Here is a 21,995-nt window from a genome sequence, read left to right as displayed (position 1 = left end):
TGGAAAGTACAAGTGTGAGGAGAGGAGCACAACACTCATGAATAATAAAAGTATAATGGCAAATTACTTCATACTGCTTGCAGTTTTGAACGCGTATGTTTTTACTTTATGTGCACTTCACATCCCCTAGGAGACTTGCAAATTGTGTGCTTTTAGGGGACATTTAAGGTGTTTATATTTGTTTATATTCAGTGTCTGCATAGACATAAAAAATAACATCTTTTGCAATGACTGTAAATCTAAAGAATGATAAAGCTGGGGCAAGATTAAATATATTAGTTACACATGTAATGTTTAAAAACGACTATTAATCAAGTGTCCAAATATAGATGGAAAAGCAAAAGACACAAAGCTACAATATTCAGTTATATAGTGTTTGTGAGACTTCTTTAGTAATAGTTACTTCATTGTTTGCACCAGATCTGCTTCCAGCTGTTTGAAAGAAGGCACACTTTGTTTGTTTTTCTTTGCTTTTACTTGTTTATCGGCTGCTAGTCTGACTTCCAAACAGATTAAACCCACCAGAAAAGAAAAGACTTCCAGCTTGAAAGAACCACAAAGTCTAAGGAAGAAGGTAGGAGGAGAGGATGCAGGCACAAGTTGGCACAGAACTTTCACCCAGGAGGCCATGTGGGACTATTACAGCAATACTTCAGATTCATTTTCACTCTTTTTCTATGTTCACTGTTCACTCACTGTGTGGCTTGATTTAGGCAGCAAAACTATGTGGTTAAGTTTAGGATAATCAAGCTTTTGTTAACACTTTTACACACATAAGTACATGTAGCAGTTTAGTTAAGATTAGGCACCGAAATTAAAATGTCATGATTTCCCTTAAAATATGTTAATTTGACAACATGTTCAAAGCTTCTCCTCCATTTATCAGGGTGATGAGTCCCTCCTCATCTTATATATATGACTGGTTGGCTTAAAAAGAGCGGAAAAAATTGAGTAAAATGAATGACAAAGATGTTTTGATTTAAAATGCTTACACCAGAAAGGTAATAGGTTAGAAAATTTGTTCCATCAAAATGTAGTTGAGAATGCAGTTTTGTTATCAAGGAATGTAATTTTGTGAAGGGCTAGTTTATTCTCTATCTGCTATCCTGCTATAAGTAATGACTCATAGCTTGATTTGTTACACAATTTTTGTTCAAAGTGAATTACAAGTTAGCAGAATTTATCTAAGTCAGTCTGAACTGTCTCAGAATTTTGGCGTCCGTGTCCCGTCATTCCCCAAGAAACATCCAGATAAAGTTTGGCGTTGCCATGGCAATTTGTTGATGAAAATATTCATGTTGTTGTGTGGCCAGCAGGAGCAGCTTCCCTGGTGAATGTATTGTGTGTATTTAACTGCTGTTGCCTCCTTTCAATGTCTTACATGTGATCTGTCCCACTTTGGTCATCACCCCTCACCACGCTCACCCCAACCGGTCGAGGCAGATGGCCGCCTTCGCTGAGCCTGGTTCTCTCCCCCCCTATTTTAGGGGTTCTGTGGTACCTTCCCACTGTCACTGGTTGCCTATTCATAGGGAATCCAAAGGCAACGTTCGATTGTTAGGTTCCCTGCTCTGTTTAAAATTTGTAAGATCTGTACCTTACTATGTTAAATGCGGTGAGACATCATATGTTGTGAATTTGTGCTATATAAATGAACTTTAATTGAACTGAATTTAAAAATTGTATACTGTATACAGCTGCCTTGAGCCCATGTTGGGGAACCATCTATATGGGTCAATAAAAGTCAGCTGACCGGCTCTCACCATCCTCCTCTCAACCAGGATTGGATGACGGTGGTGGGTTTTTTTCATGAATGGCGTCCCCAAAGCTTACAAGTTCATTGTCAGAGTATTGGATGCAGGGCTGGACAGAGACACACATGAAAATTGTGGCGAGGACTTGAGTTGGACCCAGTGTCTTACATGAAGGGCGAAGATGTCAATTTGACGATCAACAGACAGTTTGATATGAATGGGTGAAATAAAAGTTGAGCGTGTGTTTTTTGACCCACATCATGTGCGCATTTGCTGTTAGAAAAGGGTATTTTTGACAATGTGTATGAGCTAGTGTGTATTAGTTGTTGTAGGCACCAGGCAAAGTATCTGGCTGAACATTAGAAGGTGGAACAAGATCAGAAGAAAACATTTTGTTTATTAAAAACAGCTGAAGCGGGGAGGGCATACGTTTTCTACTATGTGTGTGTTCAACTTGAAACAAACAGCCAACCGTTACCCCCAACCCTTGTCGTCAGATCTGCCTTCTTTAACCTGCTAAGGATAAATCAGGACCAGCTCTCCGTTTCTTAGGGTTAGATTCTATCTGCCTATTAGTGGTTTATCTAACAGGATTCAGCAGAATGATTAAGCTGGTGTCGAGGAATACTCGCCTAGGTTCTTACTGTCTACTTCCAAACGCTTTACCCTTCTTACTCTGATGTGCAGCCCAGCTAAGTAGCCTAAGTAACCAAGCAACCTATCAGTCACGTCTGTTAACGACAGCTTTCCTCTTATTTCTGTTTGCACTTGGTGATATTCCTAGGTTAGTTTTAGAGGTTAGGAACAGAAAACCTCAAGGGTAAGATTTTAAAATCACTGTTAGGACTAAAGCAACCTTTAGGAACCTCTTAGTTTTAATGAAATCACTCGTATAACGGAGCTGAAGAAAGCCGTAAAACTGGCTCCACTGGCACCAACATTTTCTAAAGCCTGGATGTCGAACATGCTGACAGATTGCAGGTTACACACTGGAAGATACATTTACAGTTTCACTAACGAAAGGGCAGGAAGAGTTTAAAAGGTGTCACATCCAAAACTATCTATCTATTTATATATGTAAAGCAATGATGTTTATAGCAGGAGTCCTGGGTGTGTAATAGCATAGTGTTAAGTTCGCTATAATTAGCAAAACCATACATATTCAGTACGCTCTGTCTGCTCTCTGAACATCTTTAGATAAAAGCTTCCTCTTCAAGTCAAAGCTGAAGTGATAATGGAGGAGTCAGTTGGCCGTCTGTGCGACATCATGTGTTTATTGACAGACATTAACTGTGTATTGGCATCAGTCGCCTGGTTTCCACAGTTGGGCTTTGTGTATTTTTGGATCAAACAGGGTCCTGATTCTGATTATTGGGTTATTAGATTAGGTGAGTTTTGGAAACACTGAGTCCATTTTTGGACTTGTTTGAAAACCAAAAGCACCAGCTCCTGTTACAATGCTGATTGTTGAATTATACAGCAGATATTTTCTGATGTTTTGCCTAAGATTAGTGTGTTCACTGACAAAATTATAATTTTTGTTGCTTTGTCTCTATAAGGGAATAGTCTCAAACACTGTTTTCAACAGTTTCATCAGCTAAGTCTCCATATGCTTTTTGAATATACACACTAACCACACAATACCTGAAGATGGTATAATTAAAAACGGTGTACAGAAGTTAGCAGTGGACGCTGCTCCATAATTTAAATGAATGCACAATTTATCAGTCAGTAACTGAAAAGAACTAAAGTAATTGTCAGATTTATACCTTTCTGACAGTTTCTGGACTGCTCATCTGCTGTTCTGTCTGTTAACTAATCTAAGCCTAAAATTGTGATATTTGATTCAAATTACTTTTCATTTAAAATTTGCATAAAAAATGAATCATTCTATGGTAAAGAGATTCTTTAAAAGCAAAATGTTCTGTTCTTCTTTGTGCATCTAGGGAAACTCTGGTTATTCAATTGCAACCAACACTCATGTGACACAAATTATGGGACTTTTTAGCTGAACTGGGCTGAACTGCAGGCTGTGTTTACAAAGCAGATAAGAAACAACTATGGAAACAAATTAAAAACATAGGTAGCTAGATGTCTGTAGTATGTAGGCCACCTTGTGCCTATTTGAAAAAATGGTGGACGTGTTGATTGCATGTTTTAAAAAGTTTTGTAATAATACTGAACGAAATTCAACTATTGTTTTTTGTTTTGTTTTTTTTACTATGTGTGGCATTTTTACAAATTTTTGCTGTCATATAGCACAGAAGAAATTTTTGAGTTCTCTTGACTTTTAGCCATAGTTGTGTTGTTTCCAATGAGGTGTCTGACTTTATATTGCTGTGAAAAATTAGCCCACGATGAGCAAAAAATTGCCCGGAGCAAAAAATGCTTTATTCTTCGTGTTCACTAAATCAATATGATGTTTACAGTAAGAGAAAACCCAAATACAAGCGTTACACACCTCTTTCTTTGATTTATGTATTTACCTTTGAGCGCACGCACGTTCGAGCACACAAAGTCAGCATGTCAGTTGATATATGATTTGATTTTGGAAAATACTTTGAAACTGCCGATACGTGGCTGTGCTGTTCGGGCAGTGGAAGCAGTTCAGCCTCTGTCTGCAGGAGGTCTGCCAAGAGAGGTTTACAGTCTCACACACGGCAGGGGGAAGGGTTCGCTTTCTGGTAAGAGTGCTAAACCATGTTCCCCCTTCAGGTTAGACCCCCATGCCACTCGGCTTCAAACCTGCTGCCCTTTCTCAGAAATCGCCGTGCATGTGGCAGGAGGGAGGGATGAAGGGGGGAGTTCGAACGGGAGAAACAGGAGTGAAGTTTGATGGGAATACCGGCACCTCAAGTTACCATTTAGTTAAATAATGCCAGAACACACACACACACAAACACACACACACCCACATGTGCACTGACACACCCATATGGGAATTCATATCACACACACACACACACACACACACACACACACACACACAGAGAGAGGACCTGCACCACGTGGCCTACCGATGTGCTATTAATACCAGCCCTGAGGATGCAAGTCGTGCCTCGTGTTTGCATTTCAAATACGTCCTTTATTCCATCATCCAAATAGTGATGCTCTAAAGACATTTGGCGCCGCATTAAACGCTCAGCGCCTTCAGGTTCTGATCTAAAATCCTAAAAAGATCCTTGTATGTACCAGCATGCACGATAAACATATCCATTTACAATTACGTGTGCACTTGCACGCATACTTTCTGCAGGTGGTCCGAGGCTGTTTGGTTCCTTTTTCTTTCCCTCAGTAACTACCATCAGGTTTTGGTTGAAGTCTCAGGTTCAAGCCAAGTTAACCGCATGTATTTTGACAGACCTGATATTGGACGGTACGAGCCCTCCTACCTCCACACCATCCCTTTTAAGGGCCCCTTGGATGCATTGGCTCCATCTTGAAGTGGTTCCTAGCGTGAAGGTCCAGACAGATGTTTGTATCTTTTTGATAATCAATGTGGGAAGACGTGCTGAGGGAGGGAACCTAATACACCAGCGTGAAGGCGATATGATACTGTACAGTGTGAATAGATGTACGTAGTGTATAGCTATTGAAAAAAGAAGCTGTGCCAAGTTATTTTCTCTTGAGAGATAATGTTAAGAAAATTGTTTTATTCTTTTTTTGCTCGTTTTGCAACAATGTTTCAGGACCAAATTTAAGATCGTACTTCCTCCGACACATGAGTTAATCATTTTAGGGTTAAGGGTGGAGGCATGGTTGTTGAATAGCATTAATTTCCTGGCTTTCATTGCCAGTGATTTGCAGCAGCAGGCCTCTGGCACAGTGACATAAATGGACAAACATACTGTATCATATTATTTATCATTTGATTTTCTGGATTGACAAGAAATGTGGTTGCTGATCCATGGCTGTGCTGTTTAAAATTACACGGTGGGGTGGGACTCCAGAGACGCAGTGCATTGTGCAGTTACTTCTCCGTGATACTGGTATGACAGAAATCATTGTTGCCTCATTCCCAAGAAACTTTTACACGTTCAGTTTCAGAGAGCTGTAACTTTATCAGTGTGTCATCTGACTTAAATCTACTTGTCAGCCGTCTGCACATCATCAGTCTGCTTTTTAAACCACTCATGCACCTGTTTTTATTTCCGTTTTTACCGTCGCAGAACTTCTACCTAAAAACCTTGAAGTTCAAACAGTTTCAAAAACGATAACAGGGATGTTTCTGCAGTCCACCTTCTAACCAGTAGCAGCCTGCTTACAATTTGCAGGAATCAAACAAAAGTTTCTTGATTTTTATGTTTAACGAGCAATCATACCTCATGGCCCCATGCTGAAGCAGCTGCATCGTATAAAACAATTATCAGATGCTAACAAAAAAGAAAAACAAAAACTCCCTCCTTTTTCCAACTCATGTTATTCTTTTAGCTTCTCACAAGTTTACCGATCACTCTTCTTTTCTTTCTCTCATCAGACGACTCCAGTTCAAGAAATGGAGCAGGAACAGCCACCAGTGACTCTGAGCACACCCCAGAGCTGGCAGGGAAACTGGGTAACCACTCATTACTTCTGATCTCATCACTATATCCGTTTGAAAATTAGAAAGAAGCCTTGAAGGGACACTTGAGATATCTGAGACTGTGTAACATTTTAAAAAGTACAGTAGCAGATTGTACAATAAACACCCTGGACAAGGTGAGGGTATAAGCCCACACACAGCCACACAACGGGGTGGCTGTTTGTGTAAGTAATTGGCTCTGACAGAGTGGAGAGCAGTCTATTTGTGTTAGGTGTGAGTTGGTGGGACACATTCCTTCCTTTCCCCCCTCCCAAGGCTCCCTGGACCCTCTTGTCACATAGCCTAACCTTTCTTTCTTTGCTTGTTGTCCTTTTATAAAGCTCTTTCTCCTTCCCTTCTCTCTCTTTTGTCTATCAGCAATGTTGATGCACACTCTCTTTTACTGCACTGTCGTTTGCTTTCATTTATTTACCTCTTTGTACTCACTCAATCACACACATGCACTGATTTTGGTTACACAAACACACACACATGCACTGGTACTCACATACATTCTTGTTCTTATGTCTTACAAGGACCTTTTATTGCATATTATCTACAGTCACTACCATAAATCATCTTAACCACACTTATTAACCCAAACATTTAACCATTTCTGTAAGACGCTTATTCACTTTCCTTTCTACAAGTAAACGATCGTACTGACACCACTTTTATGTCAGTGTCAGTTTAGCTGAGCAAATAGAGACATTTATCACAATAAAATATTTTCTTCTTTAATGACCTTTTTTTAATTTTTTAATTTAACCAACTTACGTTCAATCCATCAAGACATACAGGTAAGAATTTCATTGTTAACATAATGAAACACTCACATATATTCACATAGTTAAGAATAAATAAATACGCATAAACGAATTATCCCATGTTGTTGCATGTTAAATTAAATAAAGGAAGTGAAATGAGATTTGCAGTAAACTTCTGCAAAGTAATTCCTCATTTCTTGATCATTTTCCTTCCTGCTTCTTAGTAGAATAAGTCACAAAGTTGTTATTGTTTGACAAAATACTGCACATAAATTAACTACAGAACTTAATCTTTCTGATTATAATAGTTGTTTCTGTCTGTGTGTCAAAGAATAATCTGGTTTGGAAATTACAGTTGATTTCTTCATTAACTCCAACATACTCCTGACATTACATCCCACTTTGGATGTGCAGTAAACACAAAATAATTACTTGGCTTTTCATAGAAATGCTAACAATGATGCAAATTTGTGGTGAAAAGACAACCAAAGTTCACCTTATGTGGAGGGTTGGTGCTACTGTGTGGGACTGTATTTCCATTATGCACCAGACACATTTTTTTTGCCTTTCTAACTCATGCTGTATCCTACCGTCATGGCTCCAATATCGCCAGATTCCAGACATTCTCCTCTACGCTATTATGAAAAGATATCTTTACTGTTAGCTCTTCATTCTGAGATACAAGTGAGAACATAAGGATTTCGAATTATGTAATTTTTTTTTTGATGCAAAAGCTAATGTTAAAAACCTGCAAGTGTTATCACATAGTATGATGAAAGATCTGGATAGTCTAGACTGTTCTGATAAAAACAAGATACAGCATGTATGGCTAGCCCCTATAATGACCAAGATAAGAGCTTAAATTTAGCGAAGTTACCCTGAAAACAGGGTTCATGGGGTTAACTGCCTCCTGGCTCCATGTTTACTGCACAGAGGTGGAAATAGAATCAATTGTAAAGTCTCAGTAAAATATAAGGTGTATTAAACTCTAACCAAGTCCAAATCCTGACCTAAATCTGCACCTTAACTGTAGATAAATGTAATCCTAATTCTTACTTTAACACTGCACAAATCCTCACCAGAACTACTGGAGTCAAGTCGAGACAAAATTACCTCAGTTTGTAAAAATCTCCACTATCTTAGTATCTAAAATCCGTGCTGGATTTCATAAGGCTGTTTCTCTCACACTCCCTCTCTTCCTCTCTGTCTGTCTCTGGCACACCGTCTGATCAAAGGCAGCCCGTTGGAGGGTCAGCAGTATTTTTACACTGTGAAGTGTGGCGTTGAAGTGGCCCCTGAGACCCAGAACAAGGCTGCCCTTTCGCTCACTCTGGCTCTCACCTTCTCCCCTCTTCCCTCTCTCTGTCACCACTTTTTCAGTCCGTCCTTGCGTCTCCTCGCTCTCTGTTTTTCTTTCTTTCGACCTCCTCGCGTGCCCCCTCTTTTACCTTTACTTTTTATTGTTTTAACTCAGTCTCTTTCTCTCTCTTTGTTCTCAATTTTTCTGCCATCACTTCAAGTTTTATTTGTCTTTTTTTTTTAGCAATCTGTCAGTCTTTTGTCGGTGCTAACCTTGACATGAACTTGACTTGTTCTTTTTTCCATCTGTTTTCTTTTTTACTTTTGTTTGATTTGGTTCAGCTTAGGCAGTATAAATCAGTTGATTTCAGTTACACCTTGCTATGTTCAGTCTCCAAGCTTTATCCAGTCCAGTTCAGCTGCGCTTTGCTTCGGCTCCTCCGTTCTCTTTACATTTAATTTCACCCTAAGCCCATGCATCAGCTGAATTTATGTAATTATCAAAGCCAGACCTTAAACTAGGAATCAGTGTCTCATCCACTCTGCTTTCTGTTAGATCTATTGACTCTATCTGGTCACAGTTCAGCTGTAGTCCAGTAGCTTTTCTCAGACTCAGGGGGCACAAAGGCGCGACTTAAAAGCCTTTCCGGTATGTTTGTTTTGTCATCCTGCCCAGCTTCGGGCCTGTCGGCAGAGAGCTATGTTCCACTGAGTAATGCAGCTGAAGTGAAATCTCCAAATTTGAGCTCACAAACCCGTCACATAACTCTTTCTCCTGTTTGTTTACCCAGAGCTGGAATAATAACTGTGTCCAAAGAAAGAGATGCAACTGCAGTAGTTTCAGGGTGATTTACCACCCCGGTTGATGGCTATCTGCTGTGGCGAGAACACAAGGGCCATAAAATCAAGCGTTCCTGTGAATGATTTCCTCTCCTCCCTCCCTACTGGATTGTTTTTTCTATCTTTGCTCACTGATTGTTGTGTTCTTAAAGAGAATATGTGCATATGAAAAGACTCATGCATTTAGATTGAGCTGGTGGCCAGATTTTTTTTTTATTTGCAAGGAGGAATATGTAACTTTGAGTGGCTCAGTGAGTTTCGCTATGCAACTGGTAAAGGGATGTGGATGTTTGAATAGACGTATGGGGTTAACTTAGCATTTTAAGCTTTGTAAGAGAATATTTGCATGGATTAAAGAATGTTTGGTGTGACGCTAAGTCACTGCCTGGCTTTCGAAGACTTGTGCATTCATGACCCAGTATTTAAAGTGATGTTAGAGAGTTATTTTGTGACTTTTTGGTTTTTAAAATAGTTTCTCATGGATGCTTGATTTGTGGTGAAATACATAGTTCCTATTAGAGCAGGAGAGGGGTCTAAATGTGACACGAGAGAAGCTCGATCAGTGGAAAACAAGGAATTCAGTCTGTCTTTTTGTACATGTGTTTGTATATGTGTTCCAGGTCATGGAAGTGCTTTGTGTCAGGGAGAAGAGGAAGTGATTCAAATTTTTTTCTCAAACAAAACAATTATGGTTTATTACAGTAAATTAGATTGTATATACCAAGAGGCACGTTGCCATGTGTTGTTGTAGCACAACATGGAATTCCTGGTCCGCCCGCGGCAGTGACCTCAGCCTGTGTGCCGCTTCTCACAACCATAAAAAATGTCCTTTTCAAGTCTTGCATTCAGTCCTTAAGTTCCCTCAAATCTATCTAAACGCTGAGTTTAATCAGTTTGTTCCAAATTCCATTTTTCTTGTTTACAAACTTCAAAGAAACACGTGTCAGTGTGTTGTAACGCGTAAAAACAGGGTCTTTTTCATGAGCATATTCATGCCTGGTGTGAAAAAGACTCAGCTGCATGTAGATGCAGATTATCAATGGCTGAAAAGAAATTGATTTCATGGTGCATAATGGAAGGTTATGCACCATTGCAGAATATTTGTAATCACGTTAGTTGCTGCAGATGTCTTCATGCACAAACAGGGGCTCAAACAGCCAAACATCCAATTTTGGAGCTAGGAAACGAGAACACAGTTAGTAAATCCAAACAAACAGGAGTGTGAGTGAAAATAAGAAGTTCTAAAAGCCCCATAGACCCTTTGGAGAGAACACAGTGCTCCATCTTGTGAAAGTTGGTATTTTGCAGCAGCATAGTTTTACTGCTACAGTTCCAAAAATGTGGAGGAATACAGATAGAAAATAGGTTAAAAATAAACTCAAGGCAGTCATCAAAATGCTGAAAGTTTTCTTTCTTGGTTGCAAGAATAGCTTCTAAGAGCTAATAAATACTGTAACTCAGGAGGCCTGAAACATTTCTGAACCCTCTTTCTGTGTCACAGTCTTTTCAGATAACACGGTTTTGATTGCTCCTTACGTCTAATAAAAGTGTCACAGAGGAATCTTCAATAAATTCCACCTTTTTCCTCAATCTGTTCTCTTTCCGCTGGTCTTTAAATATAAACCTGCTCCATAAACCGTTTACCTCTACTAATAACTGTCTGTGCTTTTCTTTCCTTTCCCACCCTTCTTGTTTCCCACCTGCAGCTGAATGTGACGGAAAAAGGAAGTTTCTTCGTGTCGTCTAGCTCTTTGCAGTGGCAGTTTTAATTTAGATTTTTATCCAGAGCGACATTAAATCAAGCTCCTATATTTGACAAATAGCCAATACCAATATACTGTTTCTTCAAATACTAGATGTCCACATTATTAGTTGTAATTCTTCTTCTTGTACTTGCAGTTCGTCCACGTTTCACTCAGCCGGCAAAGATGAGGAAACGTGTCATCGCTCGCCCAGTAGGCAGCTCTGTTCGCCTGAAGTGCACGGCAAGCGGTAACCCTCGCCCCGACATCGTCTGGCTGAAGGACAACAGGCCGCTGATGGATGAGGAAGGTGGAACAGGAGGAGAAGGGAAGAAGAAGAGGTGGACTCTGAGTCTGAAGAACCTGACGCCGGAGCATAGCGGGAAGTACACCTGTCACGTCTCCAACAGAGCAGGAGAGATCAACGCCACCTACAAAGTGGAAGTCATACGTGAGTGCATTGTAGAGAAAGTAGGTTAGGGAAAACAATCACAGGTCTTTTCTTATTGTCATTATGTGGTGCGTTAAAGCAATTCCAACCATATCCAACATGTTTCATAAAGAAGAGAGATATTATAATTTCATAATTGCAATGCACGTATAGAGTTCTATATGTAATTTTCAGATTTCCATTCTCAAATCACTCATTTATTTGCTTGAACAGAGTTTTTGACACAGCGCTGTGCCACCCTACTTTTAAGTAGGTTGGGATTTTCACTCTCAAACTACAATACCTTAGATGTGATTGCCTTTAAAATAAATATTTTAAAATGTAGTGAATAGAGTTGGAGCTTCCTCAGAATTCTTCATTGTACCCTCCAAAATGTCACTAGTGTTTGAAATAACTACTTTTAGAAAGAAATGTTGCCTCTGGATGAATTAAAATAAAGGCAAGTTTGTTTTTTTTTACTGGAAGTAGAGCAGCAACGGACACTTTTCATTTTCATTATTAGTCAGTGAATCAATTCATTATTTCATTTATATAACGGCATATGAAGTTCCCAGAGTGTAATGTGGCACAACAAATTGCTCCTATTGCCTAACAAACAGCCAAAAACCCAAAGAACCTCTAGTTATGGTTAGATAAAAGAGAAAAAAGGTGGCCTGTTTGCCTTTTTGTAGTCAGCTGATTAAGGCATTTATCCAATGTGTTCTGTGTTACATTAAAGAGACATGGCATCCTAAAAACGTTCTTGTAAAAATGTTTCATATATGTGAAACATGGCTGCATGTGGTCATTTCGTGCTGTGACACATTGGACTGAACATTTGTGGGATTATGATGTGTGAGTTGTTGAGCATTCCTGCTCGTATATGCTGCACCAGCAGGAATGCTTCTCACCCAAACAATAATATACATTATGCTTTACACAGTATGTATATTATTGTTTTACTGAGAGGCCTGTGTGCCTAAATAGCAGGGTCTGAAATGGGTTTTGTTTCCATCCTTACTCACAATACGGTGATTATGTAGAACGTCTAAGATCACATGCTCAAGAGCACCATAATTAACTTTTCAAGCATTTGAATGATTTGTTGGCAAAGAGTCTGCTGCCAGGGAGCGATCTCTTATTCTTGGAAAGGAGTACAGACATGTTCTTTGAAGAGGAAAAGTCTTGAAGTCGTATATCTTAGTCATCAGCAGATTTCTCTTGCTACTCTGTGTCAAAGTGTTCACCTGTAGTAGCGATAGAAGAGGTAGATACTGTGAAAATCGGGACAGCAGATCTATTGTTACTACGTTCACGTCTTTAAGGTTTGGCAGCTGCACCAAGTTTAAAATAGCTTTTAAAAGCCTTCTCCTAGTGCCATTCAGTGTTCACCTCCAGCGTTGTCAATAAACATCATTCAAGCAGGCGAGAATTGTTTAGCTGAACCAAGTCGAGCCGACGGCAGTTTTAGTCTAAAAAAGGTCGCGTTTTACTGTTGAGAGCACAATGTGTGTTATTATGACCTGTGGGTGTTTTTTTGATGTAGCAGGTCGTGTTGGAAGGCTGCAAAAGCTGTTTTGGCACTGAATGATTTAATGTTGAACTAGTTGGTGGCGAGCTGGTGTTGAATTTGTGTGTACGTGTGCGTATGCGTGCGCTCAGCTGTGTGCAAATAAATGTTATAGCTCTGTTGAGAGGCTCAAACTAGCTCTCTTGACTCTCGCTTTACTTGCCACATCTGTTCTACATTAAACTACAGCTGTAGTCTTTCCTGAAAGGCGGCTACACTCTCACACATGCACGCACACACAGTCACGCACACACAAATGAAAAGGAAGTAAATCAAACCGCTGCTTGCTTATGTCAAATGTGACTTTTTCTCTATCAGTTGAGATTATATCTGCTGTCATTCATTCACAGCTGTTGGAAAGAAAACTAGAAAGAGGGAGTCCAGGTCAGAGAGCCAGTAAAACATATACAATCGATAAGTGGAGATACTTGAGTTCCAGTACAGCAGGAACATAAATTACTACAGATGGTTGCCCAGATTTCACACCTTTCTGTTCTTTGTATGTCGGCTGAATGAACTGCGGTAGTGAGCTTCCTTTCCAGTGTATTGTCATGTCTTTACAAACGCATGGTGTGACTACATAAACATTTTCAAATAGTTAAGTGACACCTGAGCAGCAAAGTCTGTAACACTGCACATGCACTGAAAACAACCAGGAAAGCTGCAAGATAAACTCGCATTTGCAACTTTCCCACATTTCTACCTTAAAAATCAGTTTTCACTTTATAATGTCTTTAATTGAACCTGTAATAGAGCTACGGCTGAAACGAGTTGTTGAGTAATTTGATTATTAAAATGTCTCAAGGCAAAATTCTCTGCCTCAAGGCTTTGTTTTTTTTTTTTTTAAATCTACTTTATTCTACATATATATGATACAGCGCAGATGTCTGCCTGGACGATTCTTTCTGTTGCACAACGCGCTCACTTCCTCTTTTGATGCTGTAACATGCATGCTAAATGCAAAACGGAGACAGAGAGAGACAATTACTTAATTAATTATTAATTAGTTGCCAGAATAATCAATAGAATAGATTATTCAAATAATTGATGGCTGCATCTCTAAATACAGCCAAAGCTGCCTTTAATTTCACTCACGACTAGTAATGTCAGTCTGAAAAGAAAAATCTACCCTGTTCAGATTATGTTCCTGTAACAGATGCTGAAAAAGAGAGTGTTATATGTCTCTATAAACTGAGAAAGAAACAGGAGCTGAAGGTAAGGGATCTGTTTGTATATCTGCAATAAAGAGGGAGGATGAGATGCTGAATAAAGCAGTTAACATTTCCAGATCATATTATTACTCTCTCAGGGCTGACAGTCTTTTTTTGTTTCCTTAAGTTCACTTAACCTGCAAGAAAAGCCTATATACTCTTCTGTTTTAATGCTGATTACAGATGGTTTTGACAAGTTTACAAAACATAATAATCAAAGAATTCATAGTTTCCGAGTATATTATTACTACACGTTGAATATATTTTGTCTTTCTGTGTCTGTCTGCCTGTTTGACCATTTTGTGCTTCTTATTCCAGAGCGCACCAACTCTAAACCCATCCTGACCGGTACTCACCCCGTCAACACCACGGTGGACTACGGAGGAACCACATCTTTCCAGTGTAAAGTTCGCAGTGACGTCAAGCCGGTTATCCAGTGGCTTAAAAGGGTTGAACCTGGTGACGAGAACAAATTTAACTCCACCATAGAGGTACAAGGACCCACTGCCAGATTCCCTGAGACTAATGATGGTTTATTAGTTGTATTTAACTGAATTACTCAGTAACTTTATGTGTTTTTATCCAAAGGTGGGAGACCATCGCTTTGTGGTCCTGCCTACAGGGGAGGTTTGGTCGCGTCCTGATGGATCTTACCTCAACAAGCTGCTGATAACCAGAGCCAAGGAGGAAGATGCTGGCATGTACATCTGCCTGGGAGCCAATACTATGGGCTACAGCTTCAGGAGTGCATACCTCACTGTGCTGCCAGGTCAGAGGAAGAAACAGAGGAAAAGGAACGTAGAGAGAATCCTCTGTTAAAGTGCTTTGAAACTGAAACTCCTCAGCTGCTTAGCTAGCTTTAGAATAGAGTAGAATAGAATAGAATAGAATAGAATAGAATAGAATAGAATAGAATAGAATAGAATAGAATAGAATAGAATAGAATAGAATAGAATAGCCACTTTATTGTCAACCAGAACATACACTAGTTGGTGCACATTATGACTGAAATTCCGGTGCAACAAGCTCGCCATCGGACTGATAAATACAAAAACAAACAAAACATTTTCTAAAAAACAATTCCAATATATACATACAAACAACTATGTAACTATATCTATAAATATGTATATATAAATATATACACATGCACACACACACACGCACACACACATATACACACACCTGTAAACATACACATCCGCACATATTTATTTTAATGTGAAGATGTGGCATCAGTATTGCACGCGCATTGAAAGAAAGTAGCAGCAGCTATGTTTTCACAGTGACTACGGGTGCCCAGAAGGGTTATTTTGAGTTAAAGTCTCTGACGGCTTGGGGGATGACACTGTTCCAGAACCTGGTTGTTCTCGTTTTGATGCTGCAGAACCTCCTCCCAGAGGGGAGCAGGAGAACAGTCCATGGTGGGGGTGTAGAGTCTCTGATGATGTTGCAGGCTCTGCTGAGACAGCGCTTGTGTGCAACATGCTGGATGGATGGAAGAGAGGTCCCGATGATCTTCTCTGCCATCCTCACCACCCTCTGCAGCGACCTCCTATCTGAGGCCCTGGAGCTGCCAAACCAGATGGAGATGCAGCTGGTCAGCAGCTCTCTATGGTGCCTCTGTAGAAGGTGGTAAGGATGGAGGGGGACAGCTGTGCTCTCTTCATCCATCGCAGGAAGTGCTGACATTACTGAGCCCGTTTGACCAGAGATGATGTGTGTAATGACCAGTCCAGACTGTCTGTGATGTGCACCCCAAGAAATGTGGTGTTGCTGACCACCTCCACAGCTTTATTGTCAATGATGAGAGGTGAATGACTGGGCTGCTTCCTCCTGAAGTCGATGATTAACTCCTTGGTCTTCTCGACATTCAGGAGCAGATTGTTCACACTGCACCAGTCCACCAGTCACTTCACCTCCTCTCTGTAGGACAGATCGTTATTGTCCCAAATGAGACCCACTACTGTTGTGTCATCCGCATACTTAATGATGTGGTTCGAGGCGGATGCAGAGCAGCAGTCATGTGTCAGCAGCATGAACAGTATTGGGCTCAGAACATCCCTGTGGGGATCCAATGGAGAGAGAGATGGTGTTTCCCACTCTCACTGACTGTGCTCTGTTGGTGAGGAAGTCTAACAGCCAGGTGCACATGGGGGTGCTGATACCCAGTGGACTCAGTTTGCTTACCAGCTGCTGGGGGATGATCGTATTAAATGCTGAACTGAAGTCAGCCAGCAGCATTCGTACATAGGCGTTCTTGTCCTCCAGATGTGCCAGGCTCAGATGGAGAGCAGAGGAGATGGCATCCTCTGTGAAGTGGTTCGGCCGGTAAGTAAACTGATACGAGTTGAGTCCAGGGGGCAGTGTGGAGATGATGTGGTCCTTTATCAGCCTCTCAAAGCACTTCATCATTATGGGTGTAAGTGCCACAGGGCGGTAGTTGTTGAGGCAGGTGATGGTGGATTTTTTGGGCACTGTAATGATGGTGGTGGATTTTAAACAGGATGGAACAACAGCCTGCTCCAGCGAGGTGTCTGGGACTTGGCAATGCATGCATACAGTATGTCTCGGTGATGTCACCAGCCACAGCCAAAGGTTTTATTTGAATATTAGGGGAGACACATAAAGTAAGAGGATGCTGATGTATTTTTATACACCAGTTTGCAGCTTTTCTGTATCAGTATATTGTGAAAATTTCACAGGAACTGTGATCCCACAATAAATCTTTTAGATTCCATTGGATTATATAAGCCTATAATTAATATTTTAAGAAAAAACAGCTAAGAGCAAAGAGCCAACTCTGTGTGAGGTATTGTTGCATCTATTAAAGTTATTTTTTACTGGGTTGGATAAATGCCTTAATTCTAAGTATTGAGGGGGATGTCACCAGCTACCACTATCACCAAACAACATATTGGTTTACAATACTCAAATAATAACATGCCAAGCAAAGTGTTACTTTAACCTCTAGCCAGAAGATCATGCTGTGTTTTCAGTTGTTTTTAACGGCTTCATCTCTCCCTCTATTGCAGATCGGAAGCCTCAACCCAACACTATCCCCACAGCAACATCCTCCAGCCTCCCCTGGCCCGTCATTATCGGAATACCAGCGGGTGTCGCCTTCATCTTAGGCACTGCCCTCCTCTGGTTCTGCCAGTCAAAACGCACCTGCTCCTCTTCTTCTTCCTCTTCTTCCTCCTCTTCTTCTTCATCCTCCTCTGCTCTGCCCGCCGCTCAGCGTCTGCCTGTGGCCAGTCGTGATCGAGCCTGTCCGACGGTCCCTCCTCAGCCAGCCAACGGGGATAAAGATTGTCTTTCTTATGAGGACTACATCGCCCATCAGCAGCTGCTCCTGTCTCAGGGAGGCACTGGATTGGCTCCCAAGGTCTACCCAAAGATCTACACGGACATTCACACGCACACGCATTCGCACGTGGACGGCAAAGTGCACCAGCACCAGCACATTCACTACCAGTGTTAGCAGCGAGGCGGGCAGCTAGCTTTGGTGTTTCACATTTCTACATGGACATGTTCCTGTGCATATAGACTCATACCAGACAGAGCTGATATACAGAGCAAAGAACAAGGAAAGCACATGCAAGAGACCATGCAGATTCACATACAGAAGGTTGGGATCGTGCAACTCTGCTGCTGACACGTTGTTGCGTGGACTTACTCAAGACATGGACGATGAAGAATGTAAAGAAAGAAAGTCTTTATTTTCAGCCAATTTGGATCAATTTAAACGGATGAGAAAAAAATCCCCAAATATGTTTTAATCTAGTTTTTATGATAACTCTTATTTGAAGCTACAATGAACTGTGCAGGTTTTAGGTAACTTAAAATAATATATCTGTCTCGACTCTCTTAATACTTTTTACACAACCACAACCTCCTGTGCAACAGTAGAAATACACTTGGCTTACAAATATAGCTACTTATGTATATAAATGATTATATGGCATTTAGCATGCTACTTCACCCTGGGTAATCTATAAAGAGCAATATGTGTAATGTAACAGCTAAATATCGGAGTGTATCTCAGGCATCAGCCCAACTGAGCCACAAAAAAACCCCAAAAAACACACACAAATCATGGCAAACTCCGCTGTATCCACAACCTCAGCAAGGACAAGAGCCGCTGGTGTTTGCTTCTACCGGGCCGACAGCTGCTCTGCTGAATGTCCAGCTGCTATCTGGGTGCTTTGTGAAAAAGAGCAGATGTCAAACTGAGCTACAGTTTGGATCTCCTTCAGTGGATTCATTTTAGCCAAAGCTATGGTGTGATTTTTTCAGAACACAGATTGCAGCCGCGATCGTTCCATCTGTTCCTTTTCTGGTTAGTACCGACAGTTCCTGTCATTGAAAGCGCCTTTACTTTCTGGAAACTGGTGGCGTTTTCTGCTTTGCATCATAACCCTTTCCGCCTTTGTTTGATGCTCACTGACTGGAGAAAAAAACAGCACCATGAAGGATATCACTCTCAAGCCAACAGCACAAAGGGATCATCAGCAATGCTCCAATGTACAGCGGTGCCTTCTAGAAATGATTTCCAGATTTCATGGATCATTGTTGGATCTTCAGACAGGTCGAAGATTCGTGGTGATCTGTTTCCAGACTTAGAGGGCTCAAAGGAGAGAGAGGTTTGTCTGAAATTGTTCAGGATGAGACTCTGAAGTCCTCAGCTCAACACAGTGTGACGTGAGGCGGATTGGAAGAGGCTTTGCATGTGCTCTTTTCTCCACACCTGGTTTGTTGCAAAGGAGAAGGCCTCATCTGTTGTCTCTTGTTTCTAAGAAAGGTTTTAGGATCTCCTGCAGAGCTCTCAGTCACCCTGTTTAGGAAAATGGACGATGTGAAAAAGGTTAAATGCTGGGGTAAAACTGAATCAAACGTCAGTATTTCTCTGAAGATTAGAGGCAGAAATTTCTATTGATCATTATTACAGCATTCAACGACGAGCACAGTGCTGTACGATGCCAGAAAGTTAGAATAATTTCCTCATACATTAAAAAAACCTGAGTATATATCATGTGTGTTTTGATTCACTTGTCTGCACATTTAACAATACTTTTATGGATCTTGTTGAGAGAGAAATTTCAAATAATGGCATCTACAAATCTGTCTTAAATTTGCGTCTGCGGTTTAGGCCTCTGCCTGTTTGATTCCAGTTTAGTCGAATGGTAATGCTGTTTGAAAGCCCACACTCCCACAGTGCAGCTCCACGGGTGTTTCACTATTCCTGGCAGTTTGTTTGAATAATCTTTCTGTCACTTTCTTGTAAGTTTAATGGCCAGATAACTAGAGAGTTTGTCATTCTCATTAATACGCTGAGCTTGAGGTTTAATCATCTAATTTAACTGGAAACACCTGGAAACAGGGTCACCAGCTGCTGTTCTAACACAATTAGAACGTTGTATAAATGATGCCACACATTCCTGTTTGGCAAATCAATTACAGCTCAGGTCAGAAATATAACATTTTTTAGGTAATGATTTGGAATTGGGAAAATGTTTAATGCCCCTATTTTTTTTTTAATTGGCACTGAAAGCCAAAATCTAAACATTGTTTTTAAAACTTCATCACAAAATCATCTGCAAAATGGGTAGTAGTTTCCTGGATTTTCTGTTTCAACACATACTGACTCTTCTTCTCGTTCTGTTTCTACATTTCTTAGAATAACTATTTGTCATTTATCGCTCCATACATCAGTGTATTAAAAGCTCTCAGAGGTTCTGGAAGATTTTGAGATGCTTTCTGATACCATCCTGCAATAAAATCATTCGGCCTCAAAGAAAACCAGCACACAGCTCTTATCCACAGACTCTTTTGCTTTTTCTCAGGTGTCCATCTTGTTTCTGTGTGTGCTCGTGAATCTGACCACTACATGCAAACTTTGTAAAATGATATGCTAAGATAAGATTTAGTTGACAGCTGTTTTACATTACAGTGCTCCCTGAAAGGCTGCCATGTGTATGGTTGAAACAGTGGGGTGACTGCCCACAAATGTTTAAACATAAAAAAGAAAATAAATGGTTCAGAAATGTATTTAAGAGAAATATGAAAGAAACCATACACTTGCCATGGATTTGACTATTCGTATTAAGTTTCAGTCTGCGCCTTTCCTAAGGCTTGCCGAATACAACTGTGAGAACTTTACAAGGGTGTGTTTAAACAACCATGTGACAGGAAGTGATATATTGGCATCATCTGGCCATTTCGGTGCTTGTTCTTCGGCATTTATTTTTGCACATAAATCTTTAAACTCAAGAAGGACAATGTACACATACAGTATATTTTTATAGAGAATTCCTATACTCCTGTTTTTATTTTCATATATTCTCTGGCATGTTATCTGCTTCCACAGATGGACTCGTAGGTCTGCAGGTCGGAGCTTTAAAGGTGGAGTCAACAATTCTAATCCAAAACAGTTTTTGTCAAATTTAGTAAACATCTCCTCGTGGTCTGGCTGTTCTGTGTGTGCACATACTAGATATCTATCAATAATTGTTGTCCAGAATCACACACTCCACCTTTAAATTCATGCAGATAGAATCAAATATTGCTCAAGTTGCTTTCTTTATTAAGTCACCTAAAGTTTAATACCTGTGAAGTTCTTTCTGTGATTATACTCAGTGTGCAGCTGTCCAAAAATCTATTCAGACACTTATTGAAGACGTCAAAGTCCAAATTAACAGGGTGCAATGCACGCATTTTAATCATACTGTCTCCTTTGTTCATCCTTCCATTGGGTTTCCCCTCTTACTTCCTGCATAAACCTACTAAATTCAATCATAGACAGAGAAGAAAATGTGCTTATTCTGCTCTGTAAATGGTTGCGTTTAATTAAATGCCTCTCTAGCAGCAGCTTTAACTGCTGATAAAGTCGAACAGTAACATTTCATCCAATCACTGGTACTTCATTGATCAGTTTTCACTTATTCAGGTGTCAAAGTTTGACGTGTAAAAGCTAATGGACTGCCAATAGACAGACTGTATATGTGCACTTACCACTAGTATCTAAATGGAATGACATTAGCGTTGAAATCATAGGAACTGTTAGAGGATTTAGTGAGAGTGCTTCGGACCATGTTGAGCAATACGTCGGCCCATGAAACATTGCAAATGCTAAATTGAAGAAAGATTGGAAAAGAAAGTATGCCTCTAATTTATTTTCTTTTTGACATGTATATTTTTTCATATAATTGGGCATTATACTGCATGAATGGATTTTGTGTTATAGTCATAATGTAAGCTGTGTAGCAAATACTGCGTTCATGTCATTGTAAGATACTGTATTTATACGTGCTGACAAAATACACAAAATTTTATCGGTAATCTTCGTATCGACAATCTTGTACAGTCTATCGTCATTTAGGTTTAAAATTGTTTCCTGCCATTGTAATCATGTTATTGGTGCCATTAAAAAAGTAAAATCTTAAGTGTTGTCTCTGTTCTTATAGATCACATCATCTCTAATATTCCTCACCTCAAATGATTCCCAAAAAGGATTTTGATGTCTGTAGATTCTCAGTCATCCAGGTCATGGTAATCATTCTTTGAGGAACCTACAAGAGAAGTCCAGTTGATTTCTACTGCAGCTCCTCGCAGCATCCATTTGCTGCCGCACAGACACAGGCAGGGATTCCAGTTCAGTCGTTCAATAAATCTCTGTACCATGGGACTGTCTTTAAGTGAACGTCCTTCTCGAAATAGTTGAAGTCCTTCAGTTGTGAGAGCTGCAGCCGGCATTTGGTCTGTCAGCGTGTCTGTCTGGAGGGATGACAGATGGACAAGCGTTGCGTGCAGACGGAGGGC

General features: G+C 40.3%; 1 protein-coding gene across 1 annotated transcript in view; it reads left to right on the top strand.

Moving 5' to 3' along the window:
• Nucleotides 1-21,619, top strand: part of fgfrl1a (fibroblast growth factor receptor like 1a) — an 81,044-nt gene extending 59,425 nt beyond the window's left edge. The window contains exons 4-8 of the mRNA XM_023285195.3: nt 6,232-6,309; nt 11,121-11,414; nt 14,493-14,665; nt 14,763-14,943; nt 17,210-21,619. Coding sequence (XP_023140963.2) covers nt 6,232-6,309; nt 11,121-11,414; nt 14,493-14,665; nt 14,763-14,943; nt 17,210-17,658 — 1,175 coding nt within the window. The 3' untranslated portion in view covers nt 17,659-21,619. The remainder of the gene's footprint in view (nt 1-6,231; nt 6,310-11,120; nt 11,415-14,492; nt 14,666-14,762; nt 14,944-17,209) is intronic.
• The last annotated feature ends 376 nt before the right edge of the window (nt 21,620-21,995 follow it).

This window comes from Amphiprion ocellaris, chromosome 13 (assembly GCF_022539595.1).
Source record: "Amphiprion ocellaris isolate individual 3 ecotype Okinawa chromosome 13, ASM2253959v1, whole genome shotgun sequence".
In the NCBI taxonomy this organism is placed as follows: domain Eukaryota; kingdom Metazoa; phylum Chordata; class Actinopteri; family Pomacentridae; genus Amphiprion; species Amphiprion ocellaris.
Note: the sequence above shows the minus strand (reverse complement) of the source record. Positions and strands in the feature narration are given on the sequence as shown.